The following is a 19626-nucleotide window of genomic DNA, read 5'->3' as shown; positions in this document are numbered from 1 at the left end:
AGCAAAGCCCGAGACCCAGAACTCGGGTTGGAAGCTTCACCCACCCTTCCACGCCCGGCAGCCGGGACCTCGCACCCGCGCGGCTCTGGGGAACGTCCGAGAAACTGCCTCCAGCCCCCCGGGCCGGACGTCCGCAGCACTACTCACCCGGCTCCCCCTGCACCTCCGGGGCCGCCTCGGCGAACTCCTGGCGCTCAGGCTGCGGCTCCTCGAAGCCGAGATGTTGGGGCCTGGCCTGCTTGCGCCGCGACATGGCGCGAGGACCAGGTCTCTGGCGAGTGCCTACGAGTGGCCAGCCTCACACAACCAATTCCCGGAGTTCGGAAATTACCCCCTCCCTCGGCCGAAGCGCGCATGTCCCGGCAATTCTGCTCCTCGGCCGAACGGCGATGTATCCAGAGCCCTGACGGCTGATTGGCCCGGAGCCAAGACCTCGGGCCTCCTGGGGAAGCGCGGTCCACACCCGGGAAGCCCGCACCACCTGGGAAGCTCGTTATAAATGCAGACTCTCGGGCTCCACCCCAGACTCGCTGAGTCAGAATCTGCGTTTTAACAAGCTCCCCAGGTGACTCGCGCGCACATTTAAGCTTGAGAAACCGTATCTGCATTTTAACGAGATCCCCAGGTGATTCGTTTGCCCATTAAACTTTTATAAGCACGGCTCCCCTCCAATTTAATGTGCGCGCGAATCACTGGGGATCTCGTTAAAATGCAGATTCTGACTCAGTGGGTCTGGGGTGGGGCCTGAGCGTCTGTATTTCTAACGAGCTCCCAGGTGATGCCTTTGCGGCTGCTGCCGCAGAGGCCGCGCTTTTAGATTCTGGCTTAATTGGTCTGGACTGAAACCTGGGCATTGGTGTATATATATTTTAAAAAGCTTCCCCAGGTTATTCTGAAGGGCAGCCAAGGTTGAGAAGCACGACCTCCACTCGTGGTTGCATATTCGAATTTAAAATGTAAATGAGGCTACTGCGTCTCCAACGTCAGGGTGAACTTACGGGCCCTGGAAGAGTTGGTTAAAAATGCAGATTCCGGAAGTTTTGGCTTCAGGCGGCGGAGCCCAGGCATCTGCATTTCCATGCAGCATCTCTCCCCCGGCCCCCGGACTCTGGCGCCCGGGGCCTGAGACCACACGGAGGAAAGAGGCCTGGGGCCGACAGGGGCGCGGGCCCCGCCCAGCAGGCGACTGAGGCGTGGTCCTCGGGGGGTTGAGCTAATTGGCGTTCGTGCTCAGACTGGCTGGGCCCTTGATGAGACCCGAGGGGACCCCTCCTGGCACCAGGTAAACGACATCCAACAGAGAGCAAGAAAGCCACCTACAAGCCCCAGATGTTTACTTTCTTCCATTGGGGAGTTACTTAAGGCGGGGCTGTGCCCCCAGCTTGCCCGAACCTGAGAGTCACGTGGGGGCCTTGGTTAAAAAAGACCCGTGTTCAGCTCTGAATCCGTGGGGCGGGGACTGGGAATCCGTATTTCTAACATCGCCGCGGTGAGCTTTTCTGCCGTGGCTTGCTCCGGCACTGTGGGGTTTCGCAGCGTCCTGTAATTCACCTTCTGTGAGGTTACCCTTGACAAACCCTAGGGGACTGTCTGCAAGAAGAGCATTTTTATATTTCTTTAAAAAGGAGCCGTTTTCCTCAAACTTCCCGTTGATTTTCAAGTTGTGAATTGATTGTAGGGATGTTTGTGTAAAGCCAGGTGAAGTCACTCAAGGTTAAATTTTCGAGATAAATTTTTAAAAAGCAACTTTTGAAGTTTTCTTTGGTCTGTGTGCATATGTGTCTAGGTACACATATATGTAAAGCCATTTCAAAACATACGTGTGTGCTTCTGTTTATCGTGTGACCTTTTGGAACGTCTCAGAAGGATCTCTAGGGGCCAATGGTTGCCTCTGGGGAAGTTGATGAAGGAAAAGCACCCAGCCGGGAGGTTAGGAGGCATCTGATACCCGCTTTTTACTACTTGAGGTGTGTACCTGTGTTTGTATTTGCTATGGATAGAAATAATTTCTTCAGCTCAGGTGCACACAACTGGATTAACCAATCTTTGGTACAAGACCCGTTGTCATCCCTGATCTGTCGCTGACCTGTATTTGTCTGGTTGGTTGTGTGTTGCTTGGCTTATTAAGATACAATTAATACTAGGGAACTCTCTGACCCAAGCTAGGACCTTAACCATAACCTGCATTTCTCATCTATCCCCCTTCATCCCCTCCTCGAATTTAATAGCCATCCACCTAAACCCTTCATTCTTCATTCCTTTGTTTTTGTTTTCTTAGCAAGTCTTTTTTGCACCTACATGTATTCCTTAAGCTTTAATTTTTAAAGAACTTCATGAAAAGGGTATGTAATCTTCCAGTAATTACTCCTCCCCCACATTTATTATAGTGCTAAGATCATCCAAATTATCACTGTTGTTCAACCAGCTTGACTGATGTGTAATATTCCATGGTGTGAAAATATCACAGTTGGTTCATCTGCCATCCTGTTGATGGGCACTTGGGTTGTTTCCCAGTCTTTGCCACGTGAAAAATGCAGCCATGATCTTTCTAAAAAGTGTCAGTTTCTTAAATGAATGTATACATCGATTGGATTGTAAGTGACTATGTAAGAAATGATGCCACAGTGGAGGCACCAATCTACACTTCCCCCAGCAAGGTAAGAGGTACCGTGGAGTCAAATCCTTTACCACACTCCGTATTGTCAGGTGTCTTAATTTTTGCCAATCAAATTGACATACAATGATATTTCACTACGGTTTTGATTTGCATTTTCCTTGAATATATTTCAACAAAAGGCAAAGTAAATTATCAATATTTTCTACAAATATAATGACAGCAACAGATTAAAACTTGCTTCCTTTTTTGAAGGCACTATTTTAGTATTTTACAATACATCCATTCAATGTTATGGTCCTAAATTAAGTTTATTACCATGTTTGGTTTTTTTTTTTTTCGGTACGCGCGCCTCTCACTGTTGTGGCCTCTCCTGTTGTGAAGCACAGGCTCCGGAAGCGCAGGCTCAGCGGCCATGGCTCACGGGCCCAGCCGCTCTGCAGCATGTGGGATCCTCCCGGACCAGGGCACGAACCCATGTCCCCTGCCTCAGCAGGCAGACTCTCAACCACTGTGCCACCAGGGAAGCCCCCATGTTTGGTTTTAATGGCTTGATTTCAAGGGTTATCACTGAAAAACTGAAGAGAAAAAAAAAACCTCACAGGATATATAGAAAAAAATAAAGTATCATTGGCTATGTTTAAATCATGGTTCTCCCTTTTTAATCCCATTTGCCAGTTTCACAAATTGACTATTTTCTTTGAAATCCAGCTCGTAAATTTTCATTTCCCCTGATAATCAACCTGGGGCTTCTACAAATTAACCTGAAGAGGTTAACCTAAACTATATCTTTTTTTTTTTTTTTTTTTTGCGGTGCGCGGGCCTCTCACCGTTGTGGCCTCTCCTGTTGCAGAGCACAGGCTCCGGACGCGCAGGCTCAGTGGCCATGGCTCACGGGCCCAGCCGCTCCGCGGCATACGGGATCTTCCCGGACCGGGGCACGAACCCGTGTCCCCTGTATTGGCAGGCAGACTCTCACCCACTGTGCCACCAGGGAAGCCCTAGGGAAACCCTAAACTATATCTTTAACAACTAGATTTCAAACCCACTGAAGCTCTTTACTTGGAAGATGTTTAAACAGATTGGGAAATTCTGTTGCCAAATTTAAACACACAGATAGAGGTCTTTACAGGTGACAACTTTTCATTATTTCCAGCAACAAAATCACCTAACAAGGGAATCATGGCCAAACATGCATTTCAAATACTCACTCCATAGCATGTTTCTCTTGGAAAGCATTTTGTCATTCTTTATATGTATATCACCTGTATCCTGATTTTTTTTTTTTAATGGTTGTTAGGTAGTTCCCTTTCTTCAAAAAGAAAGTCAATAAAATTTCAACGCCTGTCCCTTTGTAAAAGAAAAACGGAGTATATTTGTAACTTTGATAACTTTAGTATTTTGCCAAGAGGTGAAGTGTACCTCTGAATTATACAGAAGATTCTCCCAGTCATTCGACATCTTACAAAGCATTACAAAGATTCCAGAGGCAGTATCATGTCATCACGAAGCACACGGACTGGGGCCAGCCTGGGTGAGAATCCCGGCTTTTACCATGTGACCTTGAGAAAGCTGCCTTGTGCCCCAGTTTTCTCTTCAATAAAATGGCGATGCTAATACAGCCAGGGCGGTTGTGAGGATGAATGAATACTTATATATACAGTACATGGAACAATGTCTACTACGGAGGCAGCGCTCTGTAAATGTTATTTATAAGAGTAGGGTAGGGGCTTCCCTGGTGGCGCAGTGGTTGAGAGTCCGCCTGCCGATGCAGGGGACACGGGTTCGTGCCCCGGTCCGGGAAGATCCCACATGCTGCGGAGCGGCTGGGCCCGTGAGCCATGGCCGCTGAGCCTGCGCGTCCGGAGCCTGTGCTCTGCAACGGGAGAGGCCACAGCAGTGAGAGGCCCGCGTACCGCAAAAAAAAAAAAAAAAAAAAAGAGTAGGGTAAGAGTTAGTTATCTGTAAAAATAGCTAATGCTCATCTAGAATTGGTGGTTCCGGGAATTCCCTGGCGGTCCAGTGGTTAGGATTTGGCGCTTTCACTGCTGAGGGCCCAGGTTCGATCCCTGGTTGGGGAACTAAGATCCCACAAGCTGTGCGGCACAGCCAAAAAAAAAAAAAAACAACAACAACAGAAGAATTGGTGGTTCCAATGAACTTGGGACAGATATTCTGTTTTATGTGGGAATAAATTGGAAGCACACAGGCCTGTACTGACATTACCCAACCCTTCTGAGTGGCAGACTTCCATGCCTTTATACCAGTTTCTCTATATATACTAAATGAGCGCTATGATATTGTTTAATATTGGTCAAGTAATTGCTTTCTTCTTAAGAGAAATAGATAAAAACATAATTGTCTCTCTGATTGTCCTGGGCTTCCCGTGGGGCTGAGCACCTTGCTTGGGTCGTGTTCTCCTAAAGCTCACTCAACTTCTGTCGTTACCACCTAGTATTTTCTGCTGTGGATACAGGAATGAATCAAGAAATGTTTATCCAGGTAAAAGTGATGCCCCAGTGGGGCGTAACGCTAGACAGGAGCAAATCTCATTTCTTCATCTGCCGAGAGTTCATTTATTTGTTCATCTGACGATAATTTGAGTCTACCCTGTTGCCTGGCTCTGTTCCAGGTGCTGGGTATGGAGGGATAGGCAAGACACACAAGATCCAGCAGGGCAGTCAGAGAAGGAAAGAAAGAACCAGTGTGCGGGTCATTTCAGATAGGGCTGGGGGCCACGGTCAAGGTGAAACGGGGTGGCGAGATGAAGAGTGGTAGTAGGGGCGGTACCTGAGTTTTGCTAGAAGTGACCTTTGAGCTAAAACCTGAATATAATAGGCAGCCCTGGGAAGAACCAGGGAGAGAACGTTCCAAGGGAGAGAAAACCATAACAGCAAAAGCCCCCAGGAGATCAGCTTTCGTGTGTTTGAAGCAAAGTAAGAAGATTCAGTGACTACCTGGTTTCCAGAGAAGAAAAATATGCCTGTAAGAATTTGAAAAAAAAAGTCCAAGCTCACTTACGATGAAAGAAGTGCAAGTTAAAAATACATTGAAGTACTGTTTTATATCCTGTCTGAATAGAAAAGATAAACACAACCCCACACATATTAGTAAAGGTGAGCGTATGCTATGATCCAGCTGTTCCTCCCCCACTGTACTCCTCAGACTGTGCACGGGCGTCACTGGGGACCTTGTTAAAATGCAGATTCTCACTCCAGTGCTTCTCAAACTTTAATGTGCAGAAGGATGACCTGGGGATCGTGTTAAATGCAGATTCTGGGCAACAAACTTACAAGAGGCGTTCAGCATCACTAACTATAAGGGAATGAATATTCACCATAAAGTCCTCCTTTCTTTCGCCTATCAGCTCAATAAAAATTAAGACTGCTGATAACATCTACTTTTACTAAGAGTGAAGGGAGATTAGTCTTCTAATGCGTTGCTAGTGGGAGTGTGAATGGTTATAGCCACTTTGGAGGGCAATCTGGCAATCAGTCTTTAGATATGCCCTCCCAATGGTTTATCAGCTCTGCTTTCCATCTCCTATAGAGAAATGCTTGCACATGTGCACAAGGGGACGAGTCCAGGGATGTTTGTTGCAACACTACTGTCATCGCAAACAACTTGAGAAACAACCTAAGTGTACAACAATAGGGGAATGGTTAGATTCAACTGTGGTTTAGCCATACCAGGCAGCAAATAAAAGTAATCAGCCAGTTTTATGTTTATAGGGATGGCTAGAGCTCCAGCTATACTGCATTGAAGAGGAAAAGTAAGTTCTACATAGACATAAACACATATTCAAGTCCACATATGTTTTCAGTGGTGAAAATGAAAATCCAGAGGACAAAAGTCCTGGCAGGATGCACGCTGGCTATGAGTTAAGCAAGGTGGCGCCAGGGAGTAGATTCAGAGGGGAAGGATCGGAGAACCTAAAATTTCCACAGGTATGCGTAAGAGAACATTATCCTTAGTAACATTTTTTAAAAATAGGGAGTGTGTTCACATACTACTTTATGGTTAAAAATTAATCATTAAAATTACTAAATTATGGTTCTATCATAAAATAGAATACATTCTTTATGACTATAAAAAGAATAATGTATTTCTCTGTGCACTGATGGAATATTTTCAGGATGTATTAGGTGAAATATTCAAAGGACAGAAAAGAACACAAGTAATGCTGTTGTGTGTATGTGTATATATGTATGTAAATACATATATGTAACAGTATCTCTCTGTATCAAATTTAACATATATACATCTACACACATACACACACAAACTTGTGAATGCAGAGGAGACCAGGTTGCTGGTAACATGAGTTAGCTCTGGGGACAGGACAGCAGTATTTGTGATGCAGTTGTCTGAGTGACGGACATCTTGCTATATACCTTTTTACAGTCTTTTAAGTTAATTGAAAATTTGGCACACATACAAGAACGTATAAAACACAAACGTGCAGTTTAAGGAACAACACCTGAGTAACCATCAGCACCGTAAGATACAGAACATTCTTAGTACTAAAGAAGCCCTTCACATATTCCTATCCATCAGCTTCTCCTTCTTTCTGCCACCTTCTTCCAGGATCGCTAATTTTGTGTAATAATTATTTAAAAATAGTTTTGCCACCTAACTATGTTGCTTAGAGTTGCCACTTGTTGAACAGTATGACTAATTTTCCTTCACTTGCTCCTTTAAGCCTGTGAGAGTCAACACGTTGCTGCAGGCAGCTGTGGTTCATTCATCGTTACCCTGTGACTATATCACACTTCATCTACACCTTCATTGCCAGTGGGTGGTCTCCAATTTGTAATTATGAGCAACGTAGCTATGAACATTCTTGCACAGCTTTCCTGATTCACATGTGTAAGTTTCTCTAAGCCTAGGATCTGCATTTTAACAAGATCCCTTAGTGATTCTCACGCATGGTAAGTTTGAGAAATGCAGTGTGGGAGGAATGCCTGGATCGGAGCATATGCTTACATTCAAATTTCCTAGGAAATGCCAAACTCTGTCCCAATGTGGCCATGTTAATTTATATTCCCATCAGCATATTAACTTTTAAAATTAAAAAAAAAAAAGCTAGTTAAAAAGTCACTAGGGCACAGTCTTAATTGAAAATGGAAATAACCACGATACAGATCCTCAGTTCTTCCTCTTCTTTCCCTTCTCCTCCCCCACTGCAGCCCCTTCCCTTCATGGATTAGAATTTGAAATGATGAGATGAAATACTGGAAGAGGATACTGTATAAGCAACAATGTAGATCAGGACCTTTATAGTGAAAACAGCCTCCAATTCACCTGCTAACACCTACAGATTTGGAAGTTCCTGAACTGTAGAGGAATGTTATCCAAGAATAGGAATTCTAAGCTTCTAGACGTGCGGCTGGGTGTGGCAGGCCTGAGCTGGTCAGTTGTCTTACCTATTCTTGAGAAAAATGAGTTTCCAATCCTTTTCTGGTGACACTGAAATCTCCCAGACCAGCTGTCATTTTCAGGTTCTTTTCGTGTTCCATATCTACGGCATACGGTCTCCCTGACTGACATACTCTACCAGGGCTTGTTCCAGAACCATTCACTTGTTTACAAACATTAACTGGGTTCTATCTGGGTGTGAGGTATGATACTAACCTCTAGGAATGCAACAGTAAGCCTTCAATGAAGTCAGAGTAATCGAGAGGAAAAATAAGTAAACAGTTACAATACAGTGTGATAAAGACTCACACATGCTGTATTAAAAAAGAAAAGAAAAAAAAGACTCACACAGCGGTCAGGGAAAGCTTCCTGCAAGAGGCAGATTCATAACCCCAGAGGTGTAGGAAGAGCAGGTCTTGGGCAGACAGAGAAATGAGGTGAAAAGGGTTCCAGGCAGAGGGAATAGCTTGTGCAAAGACCAGCTATGGCACTTTTGAGGAACCTCAGTCTGGCTGGAGGTGGGCAGAGTGCTGGAGACAGGACATGGGTAGGGAGTAGATGCAGAGGCTTTGTATAGCAAGTAGGGTATAATTAAACCATTTCCTATTTCTCCTTTCCCCTCTCTCCCTTTTAAACTTGGACACATCCAGAGGCAGATCCTAGGCCTGGCTTGGGAAGGGAACTCAACCTCTCCTAACCTGAGACGCGACAACAGTGGTGGTAGTGATGACTGTGACGATGACAACGAGAAGAGTGAGTATTCACAGAGGCTCACCGTGTGCCGAGTAGCATTTTAGAACATATTTTACATATATTATCTCACCAGAGTCCAGCTCTTCAGAGATGTGTGATTTTGAACAAGTCTCTTAACCTCCTCGAGCCTCAGTTTCCTCATCTGTAAGATGAGGATAATAATTCTACCTACCTCAAATGGTTTTTCTGAGTATTAAAATGGAAATATATGTAAAGGGATTGACAAATAGTAAAGAATCAAGTTTATTAGTTATTATTCATTATTGGCTGCCATCTACCTACTACCCTTATACTATAATAACTTTAAAAACGAATTTAAAATGCAATAACCATTATTCTATATTTTATTGAATACCTACATTGTGCCTGACTGGTTTGGGTGATAGATATACCCATCCTTTGGACCAGGATTTGGCAAACTATGGCCTGTGGACCAAATCTAGCCCACTTGCCTATTTCTGTAAATAAGGCTTTATTGGAACAGAGCACCATGCATTTATATGTTATCTACGGCTACTTTTGTGCTAGAACTACAGAATTGAGTAGCTCCAACAGAGATGATAAATATTTACTATCAATTATCTCTCTTGAAACCAGCAACTCTTTCTGTTGCTTTATAGAATAAACTTGCTAACCCTTGCTTTTGGACTTATAACTTTGACCAAGGTCACAGGGTACTGTGATTGGCCAAGCATGGGACACGTGCCCTCCCCTCATGAAGGGGGTGTGTTAGCCCCATTTGAAGCATACAGGCTGAAAGAGGGGATGGAGTGGATCCCCAAGGAAAATCTGGTAAATGCGCAGAGAAGGAGGTAGTTAGCTGAGGGGTCTGAGGCTCAGGGCCTTGGCAATGAATATTCATGGTTTTGTGTAACCATGCTACCCTCCTTCCTTTGGGGAACTAGTTCTGGTACGGGTGCCACTTATGGAAAGCCACTGATGGCCAGATGAGTGGGCCACTGGCCAGGATGGGCTCAGCCTAACCCACTGTGTCTGCCTGACCACTGATGTGCTCTGGCGCTGGGCGCACCATTCCTGGCGTGTTTATGTCCAAAAGCAGAGACAGAAGGACTACCCTCTGGATTTGCCGCATTGGGCTGGTGTTAAGTTGGGGTTGCCAACTGTGCCCATAACTTTCTAGCAAGTTTACAAAACCCACCTTAGGAGGAAAGAGTAAGAACAAGCAAAGGCCAGCAGTGAAGAGCACGATCATGAAAAAGGACGCTACACACGACCATCCCCCTGGTTTAGGTCTCAAGGTCCGGGGAGCAGCCCTGAACCCTGTGTTTCTTTCTTCGATTTTGGAAACTACCTAGTAACTGTCCAGGAAGCCTTCTTACTTCTGCTAGTTTTAGTGTGTTTTCTGTTCCTTGTAACCAACAGAGTGCTGGAAATATGTGGGCAAGCCATAGAGAAAGGCCAGAGAGGACTTCCCCTCACCTAAAGTCAGGGGGAAGTGAAAACCCTACGGGAGTAGAAACCATGAGGTGTGTAAAGGATATAGAATAGAGGGCAAGGGGTCGAGCAAAAGGAAGAAACCAACCAACCAACCAACCAAATGTGGAGTAGCTGAGTTTCATTTATAGCAGAGAAAATACCCAAGAATTCCCAGAACTAATACATTTTAGTTCCAACTTCTGATCTCCTGCACACCTGGTGGTCAAACGTTTATTGTTACATCATAATTTTTTTTTTTTTTTTGGCCTTGCCATGCAGCATGCGGGATCTTAATTCCCCGACCAGGGATTGAACCCATGCCCCCTGCAGTAGAAGCACAGAGTCCTAACCACTTGACCGCCAGGGATTCCAAATGTTTATTGTTTTGTGTTGCAGATACCTTCGTACATTTCTGTTGTCAGCTGGGTCTTATATGCATTTAAGCCCTGGTTTAAAAGTCCCTTTAAGAATGAACTAGTTTTGGACTTTCCTGGTGGCGCAGTGGTTAAGAGTCCACCTGCCAATGCAGGGGACATGGGTTCAAGCCCTGGTCCGGGAAGATCCCACATGCCGCGGAGCAACTAAGCCTGTGTGCCACAACTACTGAGCCTGTGCTCTAGAGCCCACGAGCCACAACTACTGAGCCCGCAAGCCACAACTACTGAAGCCTGCGCACCTAGAGCCTGTGCTCCGCAGCAAGAGAATCCACCGCAATGAGAAGCCTGTGCACCACAAGGAAGAGTAGCCCCCCGCTCACCACAACTAGAGAAAGCCCGCGTGCAGCAACGAAGACCCAACGCAGCCAAAATTAAATAAATAAATTATTTATTTAATTAATAAATTTATTTATTTATTACACGGCAACGAAGTGTAGCCCCTGCTAGAGCCCCTGCCACAACTAGAGAAAGCCCTTGTGCAGCAACGAAGACCCAAAATGCAGCCCAAAAAAAAAAAAAAAAGAATGAACTAGTTTCACATGAGGTGACATGGGATGATTTCTGAATTTTTGGCCCTGAGGGAGGAGAGCAGAACTACTCCACCCATTCAGGGTGCCTGGTTTATGGAAAAAGTGCCTGGTACAGCAGAGTAGGTGCTTAATAAGCTTTTATGAATGAATCCTGAATGAAAGATATATTGTTAAATTAAAGAAAAAAGAAAGGCAAACGACAAGACGGTAGGTTGAGTAAGGGGCCGTTAAAAGGAAATCAGGAAAAAGAAGAAACAAAAACTATACATATAAGCATATGTAAACACGTGATTGCTTTTGGGAAGTTAGTTCGGGATCTGATGTGGAAAGGAGAATAATTTTTCATCATATACCATGTTGGAGTGTTTGAATTTTTTCACTCTTCGCATGTATTAGTTCTTCAATTAAAAATATTGTAATGAGATATATGATAAAGCCAAAAGAGTAACATGTTAATGACAGAATCTTTGTGAAAGAATGTGGGTGATCACCAAACACTTTTTTTCAACTTTGCTGTATGTTTGAAATGTTTTATGGAAAAAAAAGTTGTTGGACATTTTTCCTTTAAGAAGTTTCCCTTCTATAATGAAGTCAAAGGCCAGCCCTGAAGCATTGGTACCCATCAGGCTCTCAGAAGGAAGGAGAATTCCCATGGTGGTGGTAGGGGCATCTTTCTGCTTAAAGGTGCCAAGCGTTGCACTGTTAGACTGAAACCATCTGAGCTGGCTTTTTAAAAAAAAAATAATTTTATTATTTTATTTTTGCGGTATGCAGGCCTCTCACTGTTGTGGCCTCTCCCATTGTGGAGCACAGGCTCTGGACGCGCAAGCTCAGCGGCCATGGCTCACGGGCCCAGCCGCTCCGCGGCATGTGGGATCCTCCCGGACCAGGGCACGAACCCGTGTCCCCTGCATCGCCAGGCGGACTCTCAGCCACTGCGCCACCAGGGAAGCCCCTGAGCTGGCTTTTTAGCTAAGTACAAAGGCTGAGTCTAAAGCAATGACTTCTACGCTGATATGGCTCCCAATTCTGCCCAACTGGAGTCCTCACTATTGGTCAATGACAGTAGAGCCCATCAGAGCTTCCCTCTTTGGGAGTGTATCAATTCGAGTTCATTGATTACAAGCAACAGAAACTGCTGGCCAGTTGAACCAGAACAGGAATTGATTGATTGGAGCATGTGAGGGACCTGAGTGAGAGCCCAACTCAGGTGATGGGCAGAAAGTGAGGCAGGCCAGAACGAGGTGCCCTGCAAGGACGTCTGTTGGGGATGCTGCAGGGGAACATCTCTGATGCTGATGCTGGAAACCCCGAAGCTGGGCCCCACTGCTCCCAGAAACCGCCGCTGCTGTCATCACACACTGTTTAAACCTCTGCTGAAACGCTGCTATTGTGGATGAATTTTAATACCTCCCTGTGGTTTATGCTGCTTGCTTGGTCTTAGGCAGGAATACCTGACTGGCCAAGCCCAGGGCTTGTGCATGTCCTCAAGCTGCAAGGAAGTCGTGGGAGTAGCTGATGCTCACCAGCTTGTACAGTGGTGGGTAGGACACTGCCTTCCACCTGGATGAGCACAGTGACAGATGTTTTCTACACAGGAAGCCGGTGGATCCTGAGCAGCCCTAATGATGACAAGGGTGAGCTACTGACGGCTTAGCCAAAGATACAGAAAAACTGAGAAAGCAGGTCATTAGCGCTGCTACCTATATGGCTACATTAATTGACTGCCTCCTATGTGCTATGTACTTAACCTGTATTATTTTTGTTTTTCTTTTTAAATTGAAGGATGGTTGATTTACAATATTGTGTTAGTTTCAGGTGTACAGTATAGTGATTCAGTGTTTTTGCAGATATATTCCATTATAGGTTATTACAATATAATGGGTACCGTTCCCTGTGCTATACAGAATATCTGTGTTGCTTCTCTATTTTATTTTGTATCTGTTAATCCTACACCCCTAATTTGTCCTTCCTCCCTTTCTTTTCCCCTTTGGTATCACAAGTTTGTTTTCTATATCTAAACATGCATTATTTTATTTAACATGTGTTATTTAATCCTTCTTTACAACACTATAAGGTAGGAACTATTATTATCCCCATTATGCAGAAGAAGAGACTGAGGTTCAGAGAGGTTGGGTCACTTGTCTGGGTCATATCTCTGGGAAAATATGGAGCTGGGATTTGAACCCACCTTCTTCTGACTCCAGAGCCCTTGTTCTTAACCACTACCATCCACTGTTCCACTTCTCCATGGGCCTGCTGTACAACCCAGGCTTGCAAGGTCTCTGAATGACAGTACTTACTCACCTGCTTACAGGTAATCTGGGTGTATCTATGCTGTCTACACTGGATTAGGTGGAAAGAAGCTCTGTAAAGATGACTGCCAATTTGCTAACTTGCAAGAACTTTAATACTGAAAAAAAAATTAAGTTCTTATTGAGCCTTCAGCATACCAATCTTTCAAATTAATCTGAACTCTGCAAATCTTTCTGAAGACACATGGTAACTTAGAGTTAGCTCAAAATGAATGGAATCCTCTTTAAGAAAAGGTGTAAAGTCTCTTAAAAGCTGAGGCATCTCCAGCACTTTATTCCTCCCATGTATGTTCTCTTGGAAGACATTGAGTTTCAGAGCCAGTGAGGAAAATGTTGCCTCTAACAAAAGATGCCCTTATGGAGACTAACAGGTCTTGGGTAGATTGGGTGGGGAGTCCTCTGGGCAGGTTTTCTTTCTCTCTCCTATGAAAGGGAACTGACCAAAAATTAAAAAAAAAAAAAGGAAGAAAAGGGATGCAAGACAAGATGGGAAGAAGAGACCTGCTGGATTTGCATCCAGATTTTACAAGGACAAATACTTTTTTCATCATACTTGTGTTGAAAGTGATTTTAAAGTGGTACTGCAGGGAAAACATTATTTCACGCATTCAAGTAAATGCTAAACACTGGAAATGGCAATTCAGTTGACTATGTTTACTAATAGTCTCCTGTATTAGTCAGCTTTTGCTGCGTGACAAACAACTTCAAAATCTCAGTGGCTTTCGACAACAAATATTTATGTTATTTTTTACGTGTCTGTGAGTCATTGTGGCTCTACTGGATTGGGTTGAGGTCAACTCCATGTGTTTGCTTGTGTCTCCTTGGGTGTTTTGCTACACACAGCATGTCCTTCTCATGACAGGTCACGTGAGAGCAAGAGGATGAGCCAAACTGTACAGGCACAGTTAAAGCCCCTCTTCCCATTGGGTCTACTATATTCCATTGGGCAAAGCAAATCACACAGCTTCACCCAGAGTCAATGGGGCCAGGAAGCCACTCTACCCACCAAGATACCAATGTGCAAGGGTTGATAAGTATGATTCTGTACCAGGGAGGGAGTGTTGGGCTGGAAACAGAAATCTAATCTACCACAGCCACTAACACTGAAAATAGGAATACAATCACACAGTGAAGAATAAACAGATGGATAAAGACTTGATACATTTATAGTAATACATTTATCTCTAAAGCATTAGGTCAAAACCCAAACTCTGGTCAGCTCTGTGGCACGTGACTTGTTATTTTTCTTGGAAAACTGACTCATGGGATAGGAAACTCTTTGACTTGTGTTGTGTTACTGCATTCCGCCACTAGGGAGAAGCATTAGGCATTATTCTACATTTTCTGGGCTGGGCCTTCCATCGGCGAGGGTGGTAAGGGCATACTGGAGGCTACTTATACCTGCTCTCCCAGCATAATTACCCATAGTGCTTGCCACCCCACTCTCAAAGGTGTCCCAGTCTGATGTCCCAGTCTGGATGATGGACTATATGATCACTTTATATAAATGGTATAAATGTGGTGTTGCTTCTCTAGAAATAAACAACCTTCCCAGGAGCTAACATTCTCCAAGGAGCACCTTTTTTTTTTTGCCTTTTCCTTTCTAGAAAAATGCTCCGATTACAAATGACCTCTCTCCTCCAGGGCTTCATGTGTTCCAGCCCACCTTAGAATGCTCACCCTGCATTTCGCTGTTCCCAATTTCAATTATCATTTTGACTTTCCATGAGCAGCCTCCCCTGGGCCCTCCAAACCTGGGTTATATGGGTTCCCTGTCGTCCTGCTATGTCCCCCTGACAGAGCATTCATATACTGTGACAAATGTTTATTTGCCCATCTGCCTTACTAGTCTGTGAGATCCCAGAGGGCAAGGACCCTGCCTGCCTTGTGTCACTACCATCATATGAAATTAGTATTTGCTGAATGAATGCAACTGTTGTTATTGTTTTAGTTATTTTAAAATATGGCAGAATACAAAAAACAGAATCATACTGTTCCCAACCCCACTTTCTACCAGTTTCTCTTTCTGTTGCTCATTTTTCTCTGGTCACATTAACCTCAAACACCCCAGGCACATTTCTGTTTTAGGGTTTTTGCATTGGCTGTTCCCTCTGCCTGGAACTCTCTCCCTCTTGATATCCACATGGCTCCCTCCCTCCCTCATTCCAGTCTTAACTTCTCAGGGAGGCCTTCCCTGACCATCCTATCTATATACAACTGCAACCCCTCTCCCCTATCAAACCCTGCCCCCCATGCCACAGCACTTATCCTTCTAAGACACTGTAAAATGTACATATGTGTTTTGTTCTCCATGTACTGTCTCTTTCCCCACACTAGAAGGTAGACTACAAGGGCAAGGATCACTCTTTGTTTGCTCTTGATACCTCCCAAGTTTATAGAACCACACCTGGCACAGAGTAGGTGCTCAAGAAACACTGAATGAATGAATGAGTTCAGTGAACATTTGCCGAACACTTCCTTCCAGGGGTTAGCATGGTTAGAACCAGTCTGAGCCCTCAAGATCCACAGTTTTGGTAGAGGCAATGACAAGACAAGAAACAGTGGCATCTAGACATAAGCTGCTTCAAGGCAGTGGCTCAATCGTAGCATCTAGTGTCCTCATAGCTCCGTGGGCCCCTGTTGAAAGTTCTATACACCTATCTGGAGTGAATCTACCAATCAACTCACAAAACCAAAGCAGCTGATGGCGTTCAGAACATTCGCCCTATTGTCTCCCTTTCCCTAATAACTAAATATCACCCAATTCCATCCTCAAAATTCAGCGAAGTAATGCTCAGGGAAAGATAATGCCAGAAGAATATAGCCCAAGATAAATGACTCTCATCACTGCTTAAGAACCACAAAATCAGCATTAAAAACTGAACAACTAACTACAGGAATTCCTTTACAATTTTATAGCTAGCACTTTTGGAAAAAAATAAAGAGATTGGTTCAAGGAAGAATATTCAAAAGTACTATTTTACTTATAATTTGCAAAACATTTTGACTATCCTAAGAAATCATGTTTTAAAAATACAAGTACAAAAAAAATACAAGTACATATCTATATATATGTGTTAATAAAAACGGTAAATGTGATATATGTATGGATGGATGTGTTTCCTGAGAACTAAGGGATGCCAATACTGGGTCAGAAGAAATTTCGGAGTTCTCCTCTGGTCCACTCTTGGTTTCTTGAGAGCTGGTTATAGGAGGCACAGCAGTTAAATGCTTAGCAAATACCTGGTGTGTAGTAAGTGCTCAATAAACATTAGTTTGCTAAGAGAACAGAGTAGCTCCTTGGCCAGGCTCCACCTTTGCTACTTATCTGAGAGAAGAGTGTGTCATTTCCCTGCCGTGCCTGATTATTTTCATACTGATCCCTGGGCTAGAATCAACCTTTTTGTCTTTGTCTTCGTGCAAAGATGGATGAATGTGCCCCGCCCATTACTAGATTGCAGTATGGGATTCTGGCAGGATCAGAATCTAGAACAGGATCTTAATCACTGGGTGAGTCCAACCAAATCAACTAGACTAGCTGTGTGACCCAGGGCCAGCTGCTCACCCATTCTGTCGCTCAGCGTAACCCACCCTAAAATGATGACGCTAATAAGAGGTCCTGAACAGGGCTGATGGGGATGTTCAAAGAGCTAATGTGAGTGACACAGAGTAACTGTTCAGTAGGTAGTGGGTATCATGACAAAAATTCACAAATAATTCCAAAAACCTGAATACACGAGTACCTTTAAAACTAGGACAAACAATGGCAACAACCCAAATTTCCATCAATCGATGAATCGATAAATGAAATGTGGTCTATCCACACCATGGAATATTATTTGGCCATAAGAAGGAATGCAGTAGTGATACACGCTACAACCTGGACGTACCTGGAAAACATTATGCTAAGTAAAAGAAGTCAGATACAAAAGATCCCATATGGTATGATTCCAATTATGTATTGATAAAATGCCCAGAATAGGCAAACTCACGGAGTCGGAAAGTAGATTAGTGGTTGCCAGGGGGGCTGGGAAGAGTGGGGATGGGAAGTGACTGCTAACGGGTACAGGGTTTCCTTCTGGATGATAAGAATGTTCTGCAATTAGATGCTGGTAATGGGGCTTCCCTGGTGGCGCAGTGGTTGGGAGTCCGCCTGCCGATGCAGGGGACACGGGTTCGTGCCCCGGTCCGGGAAGATCCCACATGCCGCGGAGCAGCTGGGCCCGTGAGCCATGGCCGCTGAGCCTGCGCGTCCGGAGCCTGTGCTGCGCAACGGGAGAGGCCACAGCGGTGAGAGGCCCGCGTACCGCGAAAAAAAAAAAAAGGTGCCGGTAATGGTTGCACGACTTTATGAATATACTAAAAATTACTAAATTATATTCTTTAAAAGAATATAAGTCTTTTTATGGCATTTGAATTATATCTTAGTATAATTCAATATAAAGCTGTTATAAAAAAACAAACTAGGCAAAACCAAGATAAGTAATTATCTTTCTGCCCAACCTGTCTCTTCTCCGTGTAGAATGGAAACTTCTCTTAACATTCCTCATGTCTTGGTTATAATCTCCCCACCCCCAGGAGCTGACATCTCCAATTAGGGGCCTATGGAAGAGCTTTAATTTGTTTTAAAATCAGAAGCAAAAAGTTTTAATATAATCCAGTTTAGATTATATTAATCCTTGTGCCCACACAGTTGTAAACTGTAAGTTTCTCTCTCTCTCTCTCTCTCTCTATATATATATATATGTTTTTTCTGTGTGTGTGTGTGTAGGAAGGGGCAAAAATGCCCCTAGTCCAGGACAGTGGCAGTGGGACCCTGCTGGCTCCCCACAATTCAATACTAAACCACAGCCTTTTTTCAGAGTTTGTTCTCTGGCTTGGGGACTCGTGGGCACCCTCTGTTGCTCTCATGATGCCAGGATGAAGTCGGAAGCACCAAGCTAAATGAGAAAACTAAACCAAAGGAAATGGAATGGGTACTCTTGCCTCTGTTCATTACCCACTAGCCGGACACTCAGCGCTGGGGGAAGGAGGGGTGAGGGAGGGAAGGAGGGGTGAGGGAGGGAAGGAGGCAAGGACCTGGGCTCAAAAGCAAAGACCAGTGACCAGCAGAGTGAGCTTGGGCAAGTCACGTGACCTGTTTCTTGCTCGGTTTCCCCATGTCACTGAAAGTGCGGAAGAGCATTTTAAAGCGTGAAGGGTTGGTTTAAGCAAGACTTCACCGTCTCTGCAGGCTGTAGTCATGGGCCTTGCAGTTCCTGCCTGAGATTAGGCAGTCTCGCCGTGGACAGTCCCCTGGGTCAAATCTAGTTCCTCACACAGCCTCTTAAAGACAGGACAGTGTCACAGCAGTAAAGGAAACAGAAGGGCAGGGGAGAGAAGCTGTCATAGTTTTTATTCCAGATCTTCAACTGAAATCTTTCCAGAAGATCCAATTCTGGCTGATGAACCGAAGATCAATTTCAGTTGTAAGCATTCAGTTTTTATTGCTCAGAGAATCCTTCTGAAGCCAAGAAAACAAACAAACAAGACCCACCCAAGAAGTATCAATATAGAAACCCTGTTCCAGGACACAACCCTTGAATTCTTGGTTTCCCCAAGAAAACCCATGTAAAACTAGATGCTAGCAGGCTTATGTTTTGACCTCTTAGATCAAGCACAGCAGAATAATGTGGGACACAAAACTGAAATCTTTTGGTGTGTATAAGAAGCTCAGAGCAGGGCTTCCCTGGTGGCGCGGTGGTTGAGAGTCCGCCTGCCGATGCAGGGGACATGGGTTCGTGCCCCGGTTCGGGAAGATCCCACGTGCCACGGAGCGGCTGGGCCCGTGAGCCATGGCCGCTGAGCCTGCGCGTCTGGAGCCTGTGCTCCGCAACGGGAGAGGCCACAACAGTGAGAAGCCCGCGTACCGCAAAAAAAAAAAAAAAGCTCAGAGCAAAGACAGTAACTCTGAACTCCCCAAATTACAGTGGTAAACTGACGTGCAACAAAACAGGCCTGTAACTCACATCTGGGGGTGGACGTGGCAGGCACCCCAGCAAGGCCTGCCCAGTCCCACTTAACATTCCAGGGAGATCCAGGGGTGGGTGGGAGTAGAGGGGAAATGAATTCCGGCAAAGAAG

The 19626-nt window shown here is 44.7% G+C and overlaps 1 protein-coding gene across 2 annotated transcripts in view; it reads right to left on the bottom strand.

The window, feature by feature from the left end:
* Positions 1 to 19626, bottom strand: part of ZFP64 (ZFP64 zinc finger protein) — a 79699-nt gene that overhangs the window by 21106 nt on the left and 38967 nt on the right. The window contains exon 1 of one of the 2 annotated variants that reach the window (XM_032606365.1): positions 148 to 253. The exons of the other annotated variant lie outside the window; for it this stretch is intronic. Within the exon in view, the coding sequence (XP_032462256.1) occupies positions 148 to 253 (106 nt within the window). Of the gene's footprint in view, positions 1 to 147; positions 254 to 19626 lie in introns of those variants that run through there. 2 annotated transcript variants of the gene reach the window in all.

This window comes from Phocoena sinus, chromosome 15 (genome assembly GCF_008692025.1).
Source record: "Phocoena sinus isolate mPhoSin1 chromosome 15, mPhoSin1.pri, whole genome shotgun sequence".
Lineage (NCBI taxonomy): Eukaryota > Metazoa > Chordata > Mammalia > Artiodactyla > Phocoenidae > Phocoena > Phocoena sinus.
This window is presented reverse-complemented; position numbering and strand designations above follow the sequence as displayed.